The following is a 17,793-nucleotide window of genomic DNA, read 5'->3' on the forward strand; positions in this document are numbered from 1 at the left end:
TAGTTGTTGATAATGGATTCTGATGATTGTTTCTATTTCCCTGGTGTTAGTTGTGATCTCTCCCCTTTCTTTTATAATTTTATTAATTTGGGTCCTCTCTCTTTTCTTTTGGATTAGTTTGGCCAGTGGTTTATCGAACTTATTAATTCTTTCAAAGAACCAGCTTCTAGTTTCATTGATGTGTTCTACTATATCTCTAGTTTCTAACTCATTAATCTCTGCTCTAATCTTAATTATTTCCCTTCTTGTGCATGGGGTTGGCTTAATCTGTTGTTGTGGTCTATTCTGTATGTGGTCTATTCCGGAGAAAGTTCCATGTGCTCTCGAGAAGAATGAGTGTTCTGTTGTTTTAGGGTGGAATGTTTTGTATATATCTATGAGATCCATCTGGTCCAGTGTGTCATTCAAAGCTCTTGTTTCTGTTTTTATTTCTGCTTAAATGATCTGTCTATTACTGAGAGTGTTGAGATCCCCTACAATTAATATGTTGATATCAATATGACTCTTTATTTTAATTAACAGTTGGCTATGTAGTTGACTGCTCCCATCTTAGGGGCATAAATATTTACAATTATTAGATATTCTTGGTGGAAAGATCCTTTAAGAATGATGTACTATTCTTCTGTATCACTGACTACAGTCTTTAGCTTTTAATCTAATTTATCTGATATGAGGATTGCTACCCCAGCTTTCTTTTGAGGCCCATTGGCATGAAAGATGATTCTCCATCCCTTTACTTTCAGTCTGGATGTATCTTTAGGTTCCAAATGTGTCTCTTGTAGACAGCGTATGGACAGGTCCTGTCATTTTATCCAGACTGCAACCCTTTTGCTGTTTTATGGGAGCATTTAGCCTGGTCACATTGAGAGTGATCATTGAAAGATAAATTTTTATTGACATCATGTTCCCTGAGAAGTCCTTGTTTTTATAGATTGTCTCTATAAATTTCTGTTCTATGTCACTCTTGGGTTCTTTCTTCTTTTATAGAACCCCCTTAATATTTCTTGTAGTGCCAGCTTGGTGGTCACATACTCTTTCAAACCTTGCTGGTCTTGGAAGCTCTTTATCTCTCCATCCATTTTGAATGTCAGCCTTGCTGGATAAAGTATTCTTGGCTGCATATTCTTCTCATTTAATGCCCTGAATATGTCTTGCCAGCCTTTCTGGCTTGCCAGGTTTCTGTGGACAGGTCTGACATTATTCTGATGACCCTTCCTCTGTACGTAAGGAATCTCTTCCCCCTAGATGCCCTTAAGACCTCTTGTCTAAAATTATGACTCATGAATTTCACAATTAAGTGTCTGGAGGTCTTTCTAGACTCATTGATCTTGGGGGTGTCATTTCTGCCTCTAGGACAGGAACACTTGTTCCATTTTCCATATTGGGAAAATTTTTATTCAGAATTTGTTCAACTATATCTTCTAGTCTTCTCTCTTTCACCACCCCCTCGGGGATCTCAATAATTCTGATGGTGGAATGTCTCATGGCACCTTTTTTCCCTTTCTGTTTTCACAGTTTCTAAGCTGTTTTTCCCAGGCCTCTTCCTGATCCCTCTTTTCTATCAGTTTGTCTTTTAGATCACTAATTCAATCTTCTGTCTCAGTTACCCTAGCTATTATAGTATTTAGATTAGATTGGATCTCACTGATAGCATTTTTTAGTACTGCCAAATCAGCCCTCACTTCTGCCCTTATAATTTCTATGTGTGTGTGTGTGTGTGTGTGTGTGTTTTACTTAAAAAAATATATTTAATTTTTTTTCAGTGTTCCAAAATTCATTGCTTATGCACCGCACCCAATGCTCCATGCAGTATGTGCCCTCCATAATACCCACCACCAGGTTCATCCAATCCCCCACCCCCAAAATCCCCAGTTTGTTTCTCAGAGTCCACAGTCTCTCATGGTTTGTCTCCCCCTCTGATTTCCCCAACTCACTCCAGTTTCTATGTTGCCACTAATGGTCTTCTCCAACCTAGCCATTGCCTGGATAATTGTTACCCTGAATTCCCTTTCCGACATATTGTTTATGTCCATATTGAATAGTTCTGTGACAAAGGGCACAGTCTCTGAATTTTTCCTCTGTTGAGTGTTCCTCCTCCTAGTCATTCTGGTGAGAGATGGTTGAGGGAACATATAGCTGAATTTATCAACCATGATCTAGGCAAGTACACCCTGGAATGTTTCAGAGCAATCAGAATTACCACCAAAAAAGGAAGAAAAAAGAAATAAAAAAAAGAGAAAAAGAGAGAGGAAAAAAGGGAAAACCCAGCCAAAATGAGCCCCAAAAGTAAGATTTATAAGGTACATAAACAAAAACAAACAAAAAGACTGACAAAAGTAAAAGACAAAAAAAACAAAAAAAAAAAAAGAAAGAAAGAAAGAGAGAAAAACCCAGCCAAATGAACCCTAAGAATAAGATTTGTATATTACAAAAAAACAAAAACAAATACACAGAAACACTAACAGAAGAATAAGATAGGAAGTTGGTTATAAACTCTCAGTGTGGGCAAGGAAGGTTATTTCAGTTCTTCCTGGGTGAATCTTGTTATCTTTGTTAAAGGACTCAACTTTCCAGAGATACAGGGAAATTACAACTGGTTTATATATAGAGATAGTATTGAATAAGGAAAAAGGATTACCTTGAAGTTTAATATGTATATGCATATTAAAAGAAAAGAAAAGAAAAAAGAAACACTGGTATATGTATGGAAAAAGTTCAAGTTAAAAAAGTTACTATGGAATATGTTGTATTAAACCTCTAGTTGTAATGGTAAGTAGGTTAAAAAATCAAAAGAATAAGAATCATGAGAATGAATAAAAAAGAAAGAAAGAAAAGTTGTGTCTATGAAATATACAGGTTTGGGGGCAATACCAGGAGCTTAATATATTGTTTTCCCCTGATGTTAGGGTTTTATAGTTTTATGGGTACCCTGTGGTGGTTGTCCTCTTGTTCTTTTGGCTTGTCTTCTGGGGGAGGAGTCTGCTGCATTGTTTTTCAGTTAGTTCTGCTTGGGCTGAGTTGCCCTGACCCCTATCAAGGGGCTGGGCTCAGTGGAAACAATTTTTTTTTAGCTTTTATTCTCTGGAGGCTTTTGTTCTTTCACAGCTTTTTGTGGCTTTTTGGAGGTTTAATGGAAAATAAACTGTCCACACCCAGACCTCCACTTCAGAGAGAACCCTCAGTCTGCTCTGCTCTGGGTGGTCCAGAACACACAGACTACCCTTCTGCAAACTCCACTGAAGAGCACAGCTTCCCACAGATGGTGGGAAGTTGTGGTCACCACTTGTTTCTGCACCCCCATGCCACTAAAACTGTGAGCAGTATTCATCCAGGTGAGCCCGAACCTGGTGGCTGCTGTTGCCAGGACTACTGTCTGGGGTCCATGCCCATGCTGGCTGTGCTCACATCCGGCAGATGCACAGGTTGTGGAAGGCTGTGGGCTGAGGGATCCTGACTGAAGACTGCACCGGGTTCTCTCAGGCATGGGCTGGGTGTGCTCAGAGTGCTGTACAGGTCACGGAAGGCTGCCGGTCCAGAGACCATAGGATGGTGCCCACACCAGGCTCTGTCAGGTGCTGGCAGGAGTGTGCTCAGCCCCAGCAGTGGTGCAAGCAGCAGAAAGCTGTGGGCTCAGGGACCATGGACTGAACCCTCCCCCCGCCCCCGACACTGCGCTCTCTCTGGCATGGGTGGTCACTGGTGGTAACTGTCTTAGGACTATGGGCTTGGGCCCATGACTGTGACCACCCAATTCCACCAGTTGTCCTTAAGATCTTTTGCTCTTTTTGAGTGCTTTTAACCAGTCTCCAAGTTAATCCTCATCCCCAATCAGAGGGCACTTTCATATTGGGGTATTACTTTCTAATGGGTTGTTTCTGGTGACTGCCTCCCCCTTCTGTTTATCTTCTGATAACAGTCCAGGTATTCCCACTCTGCTTTACCTCTCCACCAATATCTTCTGCCCTGTAGAGATCCAGAGTGTATAATGTTATATCTTAGGCTGATTTCATGGGTTTTCAGAGTGTTCTGGTAGATATTTAGCTCACTTTTAGGGACCAGTTGAAGCAGGGTTTCCAACTTCTCAATCATCTTGCCCCTCTTCCACATGTATATATTTTTAAATCAACCTTTGGCTTTGCTAGAAGTTGAGTTCCAAATAATTCCTCACAAGATAATCCAATCTCAGTCTTCTAAGTAAATAGACAGATATAATTAAATAAAACCTAAAGGTACATAATTTTTAATTTTTGAATTTTATTTTTTATTTTTTTATCTGTTTTTTTTTTAAATTATTTATTTATTTGACAGAGAGAGAGAGAGAGAGAGAGGTAGGTCACAGTAGGCAGAGAGGCAGGCAGAGAGAGAGGGGGAAGCAGGCTCCCTGCCGAGAGGAGAGCCCAATGCGGGGCTCGATCCCAGGACCCTGAGACCATGACCTGAGCTGAAGGCAGATGCTTAAACCACTGAGCCACCCAGGTGCCCCTAATTTTTGAATTTTATTTATTTATTTATTTATTTATTTATTTATTTTTTAAAAGATTTTATTTATTTATTTGACAGAGAGAGATCACAAGCAGGCAGAGAGGCAGGCAGAGAGACAGGAGGAAGCAGGCTCCCTGCTGAGCAGAGAGCCCGATGCGGGACTAGATCCCAGGACTCCGAGATCATGACCTGAGCCGAAGGCAGCGGCTTAACCCACTGAGCCACCCAGGCGCCCCTAATTTTTGAATTTTAAAGGCATCTTATGTTTTTTGGTGATAGCTTTATATAGCCAGTTTTTATTTGATTTTCATATCAACTAATAATCAATATGTTTTTGTTTCTACATATCATTTTATATGTGAGGTGGGAATAAAATACAAATAAATAAATAAATATATAGAATAAAAGGCTTCATGCCTCATAAATCTGAGTGAAACTTCATATATCAATACAGTTTATAAACTATACACAGAAATTATATTATAAAAAAGCTATATTGTAAAAATAAAGTGATATAAACAATATATGAGTTCATATATATTGTGGGATCAGTGACACCCACAAAAAACAACAAAAACAAAAATAAAAACAAAATCAAAAACCCTCTTGGGTTGTATAGTGTTTCCCAAATGGTGATTTCATTTGTTTGTTATAATGATCACATGAGGTAGACACTGTTATTACCCCCATTTTTCAAATGTGAAAGAAGAATTTCACTCAAGTTCAGCTCTTAATTCAAGTTGAGGTAACTTATAAATATCAGATAAAAACTCTAATTCATGGGTTTTGTCTTTAAACTTAATAACTTCCCAAGTATGCCATGTTATTTTTCACGAAGAAAACTTGATGGAGAAACCAGAGTTTGGACTTGAAGGATTTTTTTGGGTAAAAAAGAGAGGTTTACTTTCCAGGTGGTGATACGGCATACAGAAAATTCCAGAAGTGGGAATATTTTAGATTATTTTAGGGACATGAAAGATGACTCTGAAGGAAGTTTACTGCAAGTACTGAAAATAACTTGTAAATAATGTTAATTGAGTTTCAATTATATGATGAAACCAGACCACAGAGTTTGGTTTTGTTGTGGGCAGCAACTGAGAATGGTTGTGATTTTGAGAGTAGTTGTTGGGTGAAAGTGATATTTATAAAACCTATTTTGAGAATATATTGATGGTAGGAAAAGTTAACTCCTTGCATATAGAAGAAAGTGGAAATTAGCCAGGAGTTAAAATGCACTGAACATTTTTTCAGCAATTGTATTTTGAGTCAGGCAGTGTACAGCGTGTTTGTGTTTTTCAGGCAGAGATAGTGGGAAGTTGATCAAAGAGCCTGTGTGAATGCATCCAAGTGTGCTCATGGAACTGCATAAATAACAACAACAACCATAATAATAAAAGGCATGAGAAATAATGAGAGAAAGTGTGTCTACGAGAGGAATTCTGGTCAGCTTTTGACAGATACTCTTTGCCTCTGGCTTTCCTATTAGTGGGATCAGGGAGACTTTGGCAAAAAGCACCTCAACAGTGATGGGAGCAGAGGCGGGAGTGAGAAAGGAGCGGGAATACAGCAGGTGTGGTCTCTATTTTGGAGAAATTTAACAGTTAAAAAAATTAGGAAAGAAAGGATGTCATTTGCAGGAAAGTTCAATCAGCAAAAGTGACTTTGTTCTTGAGTGGAGGCTAAGAAAACTGAATGAGATTATAGACAGAGGATTTAGAACCATTGGAAAGACAGAAATGGGAAATAAAAACAAACAGCAAATCTTGATAGGACAAAACTCAGAAAGTGGGATGTGATAGAGCGTAAGGTGGAGATATTAGCTTTGAGGGGAGGATTGATGCTGGTCCTGCTGAGATATGATGAAACAATGACAAGTGTGGATAAATGGCTATCTACCATTACCGAAGAAAAATCTCTATCCCTCCCCAAAATGTGCTATCACAATTATCTTTAGTCAGAAAAGACATTTGATGAGGCTTAATATCTCTTTAACCATTTTTTTTTACTGAACAGAGTAAAATGTTTATATATAAAAATAAACTAGACTTTCAAAAACAAAGAGATGAGTCACATTGCCCTTGCATTATACTAGAAATCTTGTTTGCAAAGTGAGGTTCAGTTTAAAAAATGAAGCCTATTTCAACTAACTGGATAAGGCTTATAAAAATTTAAAAACATGAATACTATATTCCTGTGTTTATCTGTTTTAAGTCCTTCTAATGATAGAGCTTCTCTTTCTTATAATTAATTACTATATTTTAAATTCTGCTACCTTGTTCAGGTCACCTAAAATTAGATTTGAGAGACTGGAAGTGTTCTGACTATGCATTACTGAAAACTGAAGTGATAATCCAAGACTACTATGCTTGTTAAATTCTGAAGTGTGTTTGTACTATTATGAAATTCCTCATGTGCTTCCTTGTCACCCAGTCCTTCTCTCAGATCCCCCAAATCCTAACATTTCAGTAACTGAAGAGATAATTCCAATTATGTCAGGTAGCTTCTGACCCTGTTGCTTTGCTAGGTCCAGATTATGACTTCTGGTTGTGAAATGTCTTGAATGCCCAGGGTTTTCATGAGATGAATCATTTTTTGCAACATTGACATAGTCTTAGGAATTCATGTCGTCTCAATGATCACAATCTTCTCCCTGTCACACAGATCATTGGGTAGAATTGGTGATCTAGTTGAGTCTTTTCTTCATTTACAAGGTAGACTAAAGGAGCCTCATAGAATAAGCACACGTTTACCACACAAATGATCATTGGGAATCAAGGATGGATTATTTCTCAAAGCAACCATACACTGAATACCCATATTGCCTGGTTCCTGGGATAATTTCAGTTAAGAACATTGCTGTTTCTTAAACTGCCCCCATCTTCCAGAAAGACAACGACAAAATACTGAAGTTAGCATTTTCCAACTGAAGTATCCCATTACTGGTCAAAAGGGTTTGAGATGCTGATACCCACAATTTTGAGGTTAATTCCCAAGGCCTGGGGTAATCTCTATAAATAACTTATGCTATTTACTTTTGTGTAATTTGCAAATATTATCATTGCTTTAATGTGCTTTGATATGATGATTTGGGAAGGACTGGTTAAGGTACAATCCTTCAAGCCATGTGCCAGCTGTCTTATCAGTTACCCAGCAGTGATGGAAGTTAAGAAAAGAGTATATTAAAGGTGAGGAAGACTATAGTCTCTAGTCTATGAAGAAACTACTTAGCTCTTTCTTTCATCCAAACAAATTTCTTTTTTATCCCTACATGTTACCACTAGGAAGAATCTACTAGTTTTGTATACTGCTTCTGAGAAATTCGATCATTTTTTTCTGTTTTCTCAAAATTTGTTTCGTGAATGCCAGATGTGCATTTCACTCCCTCTATCATGTTAATCAGTGACCTGACAATCTCAAGGATGCAAAAACAGAACAAAACAAAACAACCAAAAAACCCAAAAACTTTGATTTGAACCAACACATATATGACTTAAAACAAACAAACAAACAAAAAACTTGCTTTTAAAAAGAACTACTGAGTCATCTTTGGCCTCTGTAAAATTTCTAGGCTTCCAAGTTTGAAGTGTTCTTTCTGTGGGCTATTTTTGGAATTTTTACAGTGAGATCTAAATATATCTGGCCTAAACACTACTTTGACATTCATACAAGGATATATATTCTCAAATTTCTAAGAATCAGCCAATTAATTTTAAAAAGAACTGCATTGTGACTCTTGGTCATAGAAATGTATAGTTTTTCAAAACTAACTTATATTTTTCAATTTAATTGTTAAAGTGAATTTATGTTAATCTTATAAATAAAAGATTTAATATTAGAAACTCTCAGTGAAAAGAGTTTCACTTTATTTCTATAATTTGGATTTAAATTTGTGTATTTGTATTATATATATATTTTCTATATAGGTATTATATATGCATATTCATATATATATATTTTTATATAATGTATGTTTTAAAATATATTGATATTGAAGTTACAGGGACATGTTACAACAAAATGAGTTGTGGATTTGGAGTGATGGGCATTAGACAAAACTAATAGACTTATATGTCAGTAACTGTATAAATATACATGCAAAAAAATACCAGTTAGCCAGTACTTCATCTATTGAAGCTCTATCATAACAATGTATTTATAACCCCGAGATACAAAATGTTGAAAGCTGTTTTAGCATCAAACAAAATCACATATACCCATCACTCATTTTGAGAAGATATTTCAAAACGTATCTTACTTTTGGCAAGTTTGGCTTTGTGGGGAGAGGAATCTTAAGATATAAAAGGAAGTTATGTAATTTAAGTGTTTATGAAAAGGTAGGGGTGCCTGGGTGGCTCAGTTAGTTAAGCGTCTGTCTGTGGCTTAGGTCATGATCCTGGAGTCCCAGAATTGAGTCTCACCTTGCACTCCCTGCTCAGTGGTGAGTCTGCTTCTCCCTCTGCCCTACACCCTACTTGTGCTGTCTCAATTGCTGTCTTTCAAATAAATAAATAAACTCTTAAAAAAAAAAAAGGAAACACTAGTGTGTGTTGGTAAAGATGCTAAAAGCTTTTTTTTTTTTTAAATTTATTTATTTGAGAGACAGAGAGAGAGCATGAGAGGGGAGGTCAGAGGGAGAAGCAGACTCTCCTTGGAGCTGGGAGCCCGATGTGGGACTCGATCCCAGGACTCCGGGATCATGACCTGAGCCGAAGGCAGTTGCTTAACCAACTGAGCCACCCAGGCACCCCGATGCTAAAAGCTTTTGATACAATCCCTACAACAACCTGATGAAGCACAGAAAACATACATAATTTTTTCAACTTATTGTTTATAAATGATGAGACCAAGAATCTGGCTCCAGAGTCTGTTAACAGATCCACTCTGCTGCATTTTTTTACATAATTAACACATGTTGAATTCCTATTCTGAGCCCACATCTCACAAAAAAGCTCACAAAGTTCAGTGCTTTGCCATCAATAACTTTTGACATTCACAACAAGCCTAGAAGGTAAACTCAGTTGATAGTTTTATTTATACATGAGAAAATTAATGCTTAGCTGCTTTAATAAATTAATGTCCCATGGGTATTAACATTGCTGTGATTAAATTCTAAGTGTGCCTGACTATAGAATCTGGGCTCTTGTAGTAATCAGTGTCAGATTAACATTCGATTGCAGTCATATGGCATGACTGCACTCGGATTTAGGAGAGCTGGGCAAGATTAAGAATCACGGCATGGCGAATTTGGAGAGTGCCTATCGAAGAAGTGTAAATAAGGTATGGGAGTAAACAAACTGAACTTTAGATATAGCAGGGTACAATTTGGATGTTGGATGACAGTTCAGAATTGGTGAGCTTCAGAAGACTTGGTATTCCAACCTAAGTGTATCTATAAAAACACAAAGGGTGATCATGTAATGTACTATTATCATCAGCAGGAGAACTCAATAAGTATGCTTTGTTCATCATCACCTCCCCACTCCTTAGTAAATTCTGTTGTAATTGCTCAGTAAAGATTTTTTAAACAAAAATATCCATATGTAAGTATATAACTAGCTGTTATATACTATTATATATATGTAAATATATATATATATTTACTTATAATAAAGTAAATAAGTATATAACTAGCTATTCTTAATAAAAATGAAATAATTTTAGATTGACAGAGCTTCATTTAAATTCCACTAAAATCTTTTTGTTCTTGTTACCCGATTCAATTCTAACAAGAGTTCTGCCAAGGAGTTGGAACTCTCCATATTTCCCAGTTGAGGAAATTGAGATGTACAGTGTTTAAGTACCTGGCCCACTTAATCTAAAGATAAGAGGTAAATTAATGATGCAAAGCAGCCATCAGATTTTAAGTCTATGCCACTTAAAGTTTGAAAAGAATATTCGTGTCTTTAATGTATTATTTGTATTATTTGGAAAAAACACATACTATTTTTTAAAAGATTTTATTTATTTAACACAGAGAGAAAGAGATCACAAGTAGTCAGAAAAGCAGGCAGAGAGAGAGGGGGAAGCAGGCTCCCTGCTGAGCAGAGAGCCCAATGCAGGGCTCGATCCCAGGACTCTGAGCCAAAGGCAGAGGCTTTAACCCACTGAGCCACCCAGACACCCTCAAATACATACTATTTTATATCCTATGCAGTTTTTAAAAAATAGGTTTTTAACCACGTGGGCTAATTTGGACATTCCTGAGAGTCAGAGCTGCCCTCTGGTAGTTATTTTCTATAGTTTTGTCTTGTAAATTAAGGCTGGTAATTTCTTGTGCTTAATGGTTTTAGTATTAAAAGCCAAACTAACCCATTTTTACATTTTTGTTTTTCAGGTCCTGAAGAGGTAGAACTCAAGTGCCCCTTGAATCACATTGCTTGCCTTGGTACCAACAAATGTGTTCATTTATCCCAACTGTGCAACGGTGTCTTGGACTGCTCAGATGGGTATGATGAAGGACTGCATTGTCAGGGTGAGTCCGTTTGTGGAACAATCCAACCACACTATTAAATTATTCACAGTTTAATGGAAGTTCAAGAACCTATAACCTGCCTTTTCTTTCAACCATAACCATATCAGTTATTGAGAAAGCAAGAATTTTTTTTGCCAGAAACAGTCAATATGCATTTCAAACCTGTAACTTGTTGTGCTTTATTGAAAAATGCCATTAGAAAAAAAAAATACATTTGGACTTTGACACTGGATTCTGAAACAATTGCATATTTCATAGAAAACAGTATTCTTGAGGAAAAGACAAATGAGAAGACTTTGTCACAGGAGATTAATACCATACAGTGTCATAAATTTATTTCTCTAAACCTTTGCTTAAACAAAGAGTATTTGAAGTAAAACCTCTGCAACAAATATTTTAGTATGAGGTATTCCCAGGAATCTTTCCTTAATGTTACTTCCATGAAGTTATACCTACTTTCCTATAATTTTCTTTCTTTTTAAAAAAGCAACATCTATGTTCTACAGTGGTCATGTTTTTACCTACATATTAAGGAAGGTAGGGAGAAATAATTAAAATCTAAAAGTTAACAAAAAGTTAACCAGAATATGGAACATTCTAATAAAACTGGTTGGAGAGAGGAAATGAAGTATGAAGCCAAAAAAAAAAAAAAAAAGAAAAAAGAAAAAGGTGAGGATTGAGGTAAGGACCCAAATCTGGAAACAGAATCGAGGTATCAGTCAAGTAAATTTGGCTCCAAGATAAAGCCCAGAAAGAAACCACTGAATCAAAAGTCTCTCAGTCAAATTCCCACCAGCTGAGTATAACACAAAGGATATTTATTGAAGCTGAGCAGTTAAAGAGTGAGTAACCTGTCCTTTGTGTTGAGGTCAGTAAGACAATAAGGAATAGAAAACTATAGAAAACTGGAGATACATGTCTGGTCTCTGACCAGATTCACACAAACTAACTGCTGCCATGTGCAAACAGGTCACAGCTTACCTAAAGTTCCGGTTTTTCAGAAGCAGTTCCATATCTGTTTGTGTTTACATCGTTCAATGTAAGCTACTTCTTTTTAAAACATTGTGTGGCCAACCACGTACAGACCAAACAAAACCTGTCTGGAGTCCTGTCAGGGCTTACTGGCTTCCAGCTGCCTACAGGGCTGAATGAAGTAACTGGATTCAATACCAGAGATGGAGAGATACACTGGAAAAAAGAGTAAATCTTAGAAAGGTAGTCCAAGGTGGTAAGGCTATTGAGAGACCATAGATCATCCAGGCCATTGGGTCTTTCCCTTTTTCAGAGGAGACTATCTCTGGTTCTGTGGACAGATTCAGTCTGAGAAGTTACAGCTTTTCCTTCTTTAGCTGAGTTTTGTTTCTTAGCCTGAATTCTGTCAGGGTCACAAAAAGAGCCAAAAGATTTTCAGTTTTAGTTATGAACACATGTGTAATAATAATTAATAAGATATTTTTTATTTAAAGACCTTTGACATGTATTCTTTTTGTATAATTGGATATTTAAAAGAAGGATATTAACAGAAAAAAGGTAAAGTATGGAATTATAAAGTGATAGGAGTCAAAGAGTTTAATTTTCTTTTCAGAAATTATCTTTTCTAAAGCCTAATTCTACCCACTTCAGTTATAATTCAGGCTTCTTTTTACATTAAGGAAAAAAAAAAGTTTTGGATAGATGTGTGACTGAGCTTCTAAAAGAGTGAAATTATCACATTGCCAAAAACTTCCTCGGAAGTGGTTACACAAATTAGAATATCTCAAACATATTTCAGTGCTGGGAATCATATGAAAATATATCTGAGTTCTCTAGTAAAATTTAGAGTTGTGATCTAATAGGTGAAGGAATATGTTAATAGTAAAACACGGGATTCATATAAATACAAAGTATTGGAATAAAAATAAAATGTTAATAGATTTATCTTTAACTTTTAAAAACTCAGTGTATACTTCAGACTGAAATACATTTAATGTATATAATTGTTTATGGTTCAATCTTTCTTCCTGTTCTAATTCAGGTTTCTAACTGTTCCAACTTTCATATCTTTGACACTAGTGACAAACTTTTTCTTTTCTTTTTTTTTGGTAAGAGGCTGATTGAACAATTTTAGCCTTTTAAATATTTCTAAATTTCACCAAATGAAGTGTTTTAAAATGCCAAGTAATTTATTATGGCCTGAGGTGGATTTAGAAATAACGAGAAGTATATTTGGATCTGTGCTTGCTATTCACCTTACTGGAGGGTGTATCTTCAACCTTTCTCCTAATTTTATGCCACACTCAATGAAAACTTGTTTTCTGATGAGTTAATTAGGCACCAGCCTGTCACATTTCTAAAGAAATTTCTCATCTATAGAGATATAATAAAGAAAGAAATCAGATTAATTCAAACATTGTATTGATTTTTTAGAAATGCTTTTCTCTTATAGAACAATTCTGCCTGAATCACTTTCTCTGTCTAAATCCACTTCTCTTTTTGTTGCATTCTAAGCACATACCCCAATTTAAGTAATTATACATGAAGCCAAAGACGTGATTCAAAGATGCATATGTCTCCTTTTTTTTTTCTAATAAAGGATCCAAAGTACATTTGGTGGTATATTTGTATCCTTTGTGAAAATTAATAAGGAGAAAAGTTTAACATTTTGGAGGTGATATTCTGGTCTTGGGAATGATTTTGAATCAACGAATTGTTTCCTGAATGTTCCCTAGAAAAAAATCAATTTCTTCCTGGTGAGGGTAATGAAAAGATATCTATTATTAATGATTTTCTATAACACTGATATTTTAATCTCCATAATTTAGCTCCATTTAAAGAAAGAAAAATGGGTTTTTGTATATGGGTGTACTTATATATAGGGATGTGCTTGTAAAAATTTTACAATGAGAATGTTCAAAATCACCACATTATATTTTAGAAAACTTCATCTCTTCCTACATAATATTTCATATCGGTAATAATATTACTATATCTAAATTGCATGAGCAATAAAAATGCATTCTGTACAGTCCAAGGCTTCTCAGTACAGGATATTTCCATAGAAATCCTCAGAGCCATGCAAAGAAGTAAACAAATTCAACTAATAGATACCAGATCGACTGAATTGTATCAAAACACTATTTTGAAATTTGATCTTCTTGAGGTAATTCATTCTGTTAACATTTAAAGTGGCTGTGAACAAGAGAAGCCCCTTTTTAAACTTACAATCCTGTTTAGAGTACATTTGCGGTGCAAAATAACCAAACAATTCAATGTACAAGGGAACAACAGTTTTCTGTGACATTGTCCACTTTACTCTATTAAAAGAATACGGAAACACTTCATGTTTAGTGCAAAAAGAGATTCTGTCTTCTGTGTCTCAAGAAAACATGATTATGTAATCTACGTGATTGTTTACCCAGCATCCCAACGGTCCTTTCAATTGTGTGAAGAGTTTACTAAAACTGATTAGGGAATGAAACTCTCTGCCATCTGAAGAGCTCACCACCCAAACATACAAATATGCACACACAAACACACATACTGTTCTTTCCTGATTTCTCTCTTCTATCCTGAACCTGTTCCTACATAATTCTGAGTGTATAACATGTTAATTGGTGTATTTGATATGGAACCGAGAGAAGAATAAGATTCTTTTATATCACCTTGAATATATCACCTCGAATATATCTTTTGTATCACTCCTTGAATATAGCATATTCAGAATTCTTAAAATTCCATTTGATTTTTTTACTTTACTTGACATTTGGAATATAATTTTCCTAATATGTGCAATTACAATTTTCTCCACCCACTCACAATCTATTCTAATGTATTTATTTTAGATTCTAGGGATTCTAATGTATTTATTCTAATGTATTTTAGATACTGATTTATATTTAAAAATTTATGTGGCCTTTTTTTCCTTTTATATTACTACTGGTAAAAATAAAGTCTTAGGAGAAAGTACTAAAAATTCCTGGAATTAATTTACAAATTAGAGCTTTCTCAAAATGGACTGAAGTGAAATGGCAAACTTTATTATCTATAATAACTCAACACAGGAAAATTAGTAATCCTTAAAACTTCTGTTTAAATCACATATATATTCCAAATATTCAGAAACTAATCCAGGTCAATTAATTTGATGCAATAATTGATTTGAGAAAATTAAATGTAATAAATTAATTTAAAGTGGTAAGATTTTTTTAAAAATTAAAAAAATAAAGTATTCAGAATTAATCTTTAGTTCATATGTTCAGGATGCCAGTTTTCATTCCTTCAGAAAAGAAATATCTTACCTTGTGATGATATTTTGTTAGTCATTACAACACTGATTTCAGATGGACACAAGATTAGCTTATGTAGCTACCAGGAAGGAAGGAAGGAAAGAAAGAGGTTGGTGAAGCTGACGAAAAAGGCAAATAATTTTGGAGCACTTTATTTATTTATTTTTTACATTCACTTTATTGTATCAGTGAATCTTGCCCTATCCCCGTTTTATTTATTTTTTTTTAATTTTTTAATTTTTTTCAGCGTAACAGTATTCATTATTTTTGCACCACACCCAGTGCTCCATGCAATCCGTGCCCTCTACAATACCCACCACCTGGTGCCCCCAACCTCCCACCCCCCACCCCTTCAAAATTCTCAGATCGTTTTTCAGAGTCCATAGTCTCTCATGGTTCACCTCCCCTTCCAATTGTCCCTCAACTCCCTTCTCCTCTCCATCATCCCCTTGTCCTCCATGCTATTTGTTATGCTCCACAAATAAGTGAAACCATATGATAATTGACTCTCTCTGCTTGACTTATTTCACTCAGCATAATCTCTTCCGTCCCGTCCATGTTGCTACAAAACTTGGGATTCATCCTTTCTTTTTTTTTTTTTTTTTTTTTTTTTTTTACAGCTTTATAAACATATATTTTTATCCCCAGGGGTACAGGTCTGCGAATCGCCAGGTTTACACACTTCACAACACTCACCATAGCACATACCTCCCCAATATCCATAACCCCACCCCCCCCCCCCAACCCCCCCCCCCCATCAACACTCAGTTTGTTTTGTGAGATTAAGAGTCACTTATGGTTTGTCTCCCTCCCAATCCCATCTTGTTTCATTTACTCTTCTCCTACCCCCTCAACTCCCCATGTTGCATCTGCTCTCCCTCATATCAGGGAGATCATATGATAGTTGTCTTTCTCCGATTGACTTATTTCACTAAGGATGATACCCTCTAGTTCCATCCACGTCGTCGCAAATGGCAAGATTTCATTTCTTTGATGGCTGCATAGTATTCCATTGTGTATATATACCACTTCTTCTTTATCCATTCGTCTGTAGATGGACATCTAGGTTCTTTCCATAGTTTGGCTATTGTAGACATTGCTGCTATAAACATTCGGGTGCATGTGCCCCTTCGGATCACTACGTTTGTATCTTTAGGGTAAATACCCAGCAGTGCAATTGCAGGGTCATAGGGTAGTTCTATTTCAACATTTTGAGGAACCTCCATGCTGTTTTCCAGAGTGGTTGCACCAGCTTGCATTCCCACCAACAGTGTAGGAGGGTTCCCCTTTCTCCGCATCCTCGCCAGCATCTGTCATTTCCTGACTTGTTAATTTTAGCCATTCTGACTGGTGTGAGGTGATATCTCATTGTGGTTTTGATTTGTATTTCCCTGATGCCGAGTGATATGGAGCACTTTTTCATGTGTCTGTTGGCCATCTGGATGTCTTCTTTGCAGAAATGTCTGTTCATGTCCTCTGCCCATTTCTTGATTGTGAAAATGTCTATGCTACCTAAAGCAATCTACACATTTAATGCAATTCCTATCAAAGTACCATCCATTTTTTTCAAAGAAATGGAACAAATAATCCTAAAATTTATATGGAACCAGAAAAAGACCTCGAATAGCCAAAGGAATATTGAAAAAGAAAGCCAAAGTTGGTGGCATCACAATTCCGGACTTCAAGCTCTATTACAAAGCTGTCATCATCAAGACAGCATTGGTACTGGCACAAAAACAGACACATAGATCAATGGAAACAGAATAGAGATCCCAGAAATGGACCTCAACTCTATGGTCAACTCATCTTCGACAAAGCAGGAAAGAATGTCCAATGGAAAAAAAGACAGCCTCTTCAATAAATGGTGTGGGGAAAATTGGACAGCCACATGCAGAAAAATGAAATTGGATCATTTCCTACACACACACGAAAATAGACTCAAAATGGAATGAAGGATCTCAATGTGAGAAAGGAATCCATCAAAATCCTCGAGGAGAACACAGGCAGCAACCTCTTCGCCTCAGCCGCAGCAACATCTTCCTAGGAACATCACCAAAGGCAAGGGAAGCAAGGGCAAAATGAACTTTTGGGATTTTATCAAGATCAAAAGCTTTTGCACAGCAAAGGAAACAGTGAACAAAACCAAAAGACAACTGACAGAATGGGAGAAGATATTTGCAAATGACATATCAGATAAAGGGCTAGTATCCAAAATCTATAAAGAACTTAGCAAACTCAACACCCAAAGAACAAATAATCCTATCCCCGTTTTAAAAGTTCCTATTGAAAAATATTGCCAATCCTTTTTCTAAATTAAAACCAGCTTATCATGCTAGAGAAGGGAATTTCAGTATGCAGAATCCAAAAGCAAAGGTATGGAGAAGAGGTAAAATTGCAGGCAATGTTAGAGGAAGTATATCTTCCAGCAACACAAAGCTTAAAGCTCGTGGAGAGAAAGAAACTTGACCAGTGTGTTTTCAAGTTACTTGAAACATCAATAAGCCAAGAGCTAGAAAACAAACAGCTATAATTATCCAGGAGGACCTGGGTTTGTGTGTTCAGACCACTTTAGAT

The 17,793-nt window shown here is 36.2% G+C and overlaps 1 protein-coding gene across 1 annotated transcript in view; it reads left to right on the top strand.

Moving 5' to 3' along the window:
• The window catches only part of LRP1B (LDL receptor related protein 1B), a 1,982,574-nt gene that overhangs the window by 696,342 nt on the left and 1,268,439 nt on the right, over positions 1 to 17,793 (top strand). The window contains 1 exon segment of the mRNA XM_047722477.1: positions 10,817 to 10,954. Within this exon segment, the coding sequence (XP_047578433.1) occupies positions 10,817 to 10,954 (138 nt within the window).

Source organism: Lutra lutra, chromosome 3 (genome assembly GCF_902655055.1).
Source record: "Lutra lutra chromosome 3, mLutLut1.2, whole genome shotgun sequence".
Taxonomy (NCBI): domain Eukaryota; kingdom Metazoa; phylum Chordata; class Mammalia; order Carnivora; family Mustelidae; genus Lutra; species Lutra lutra.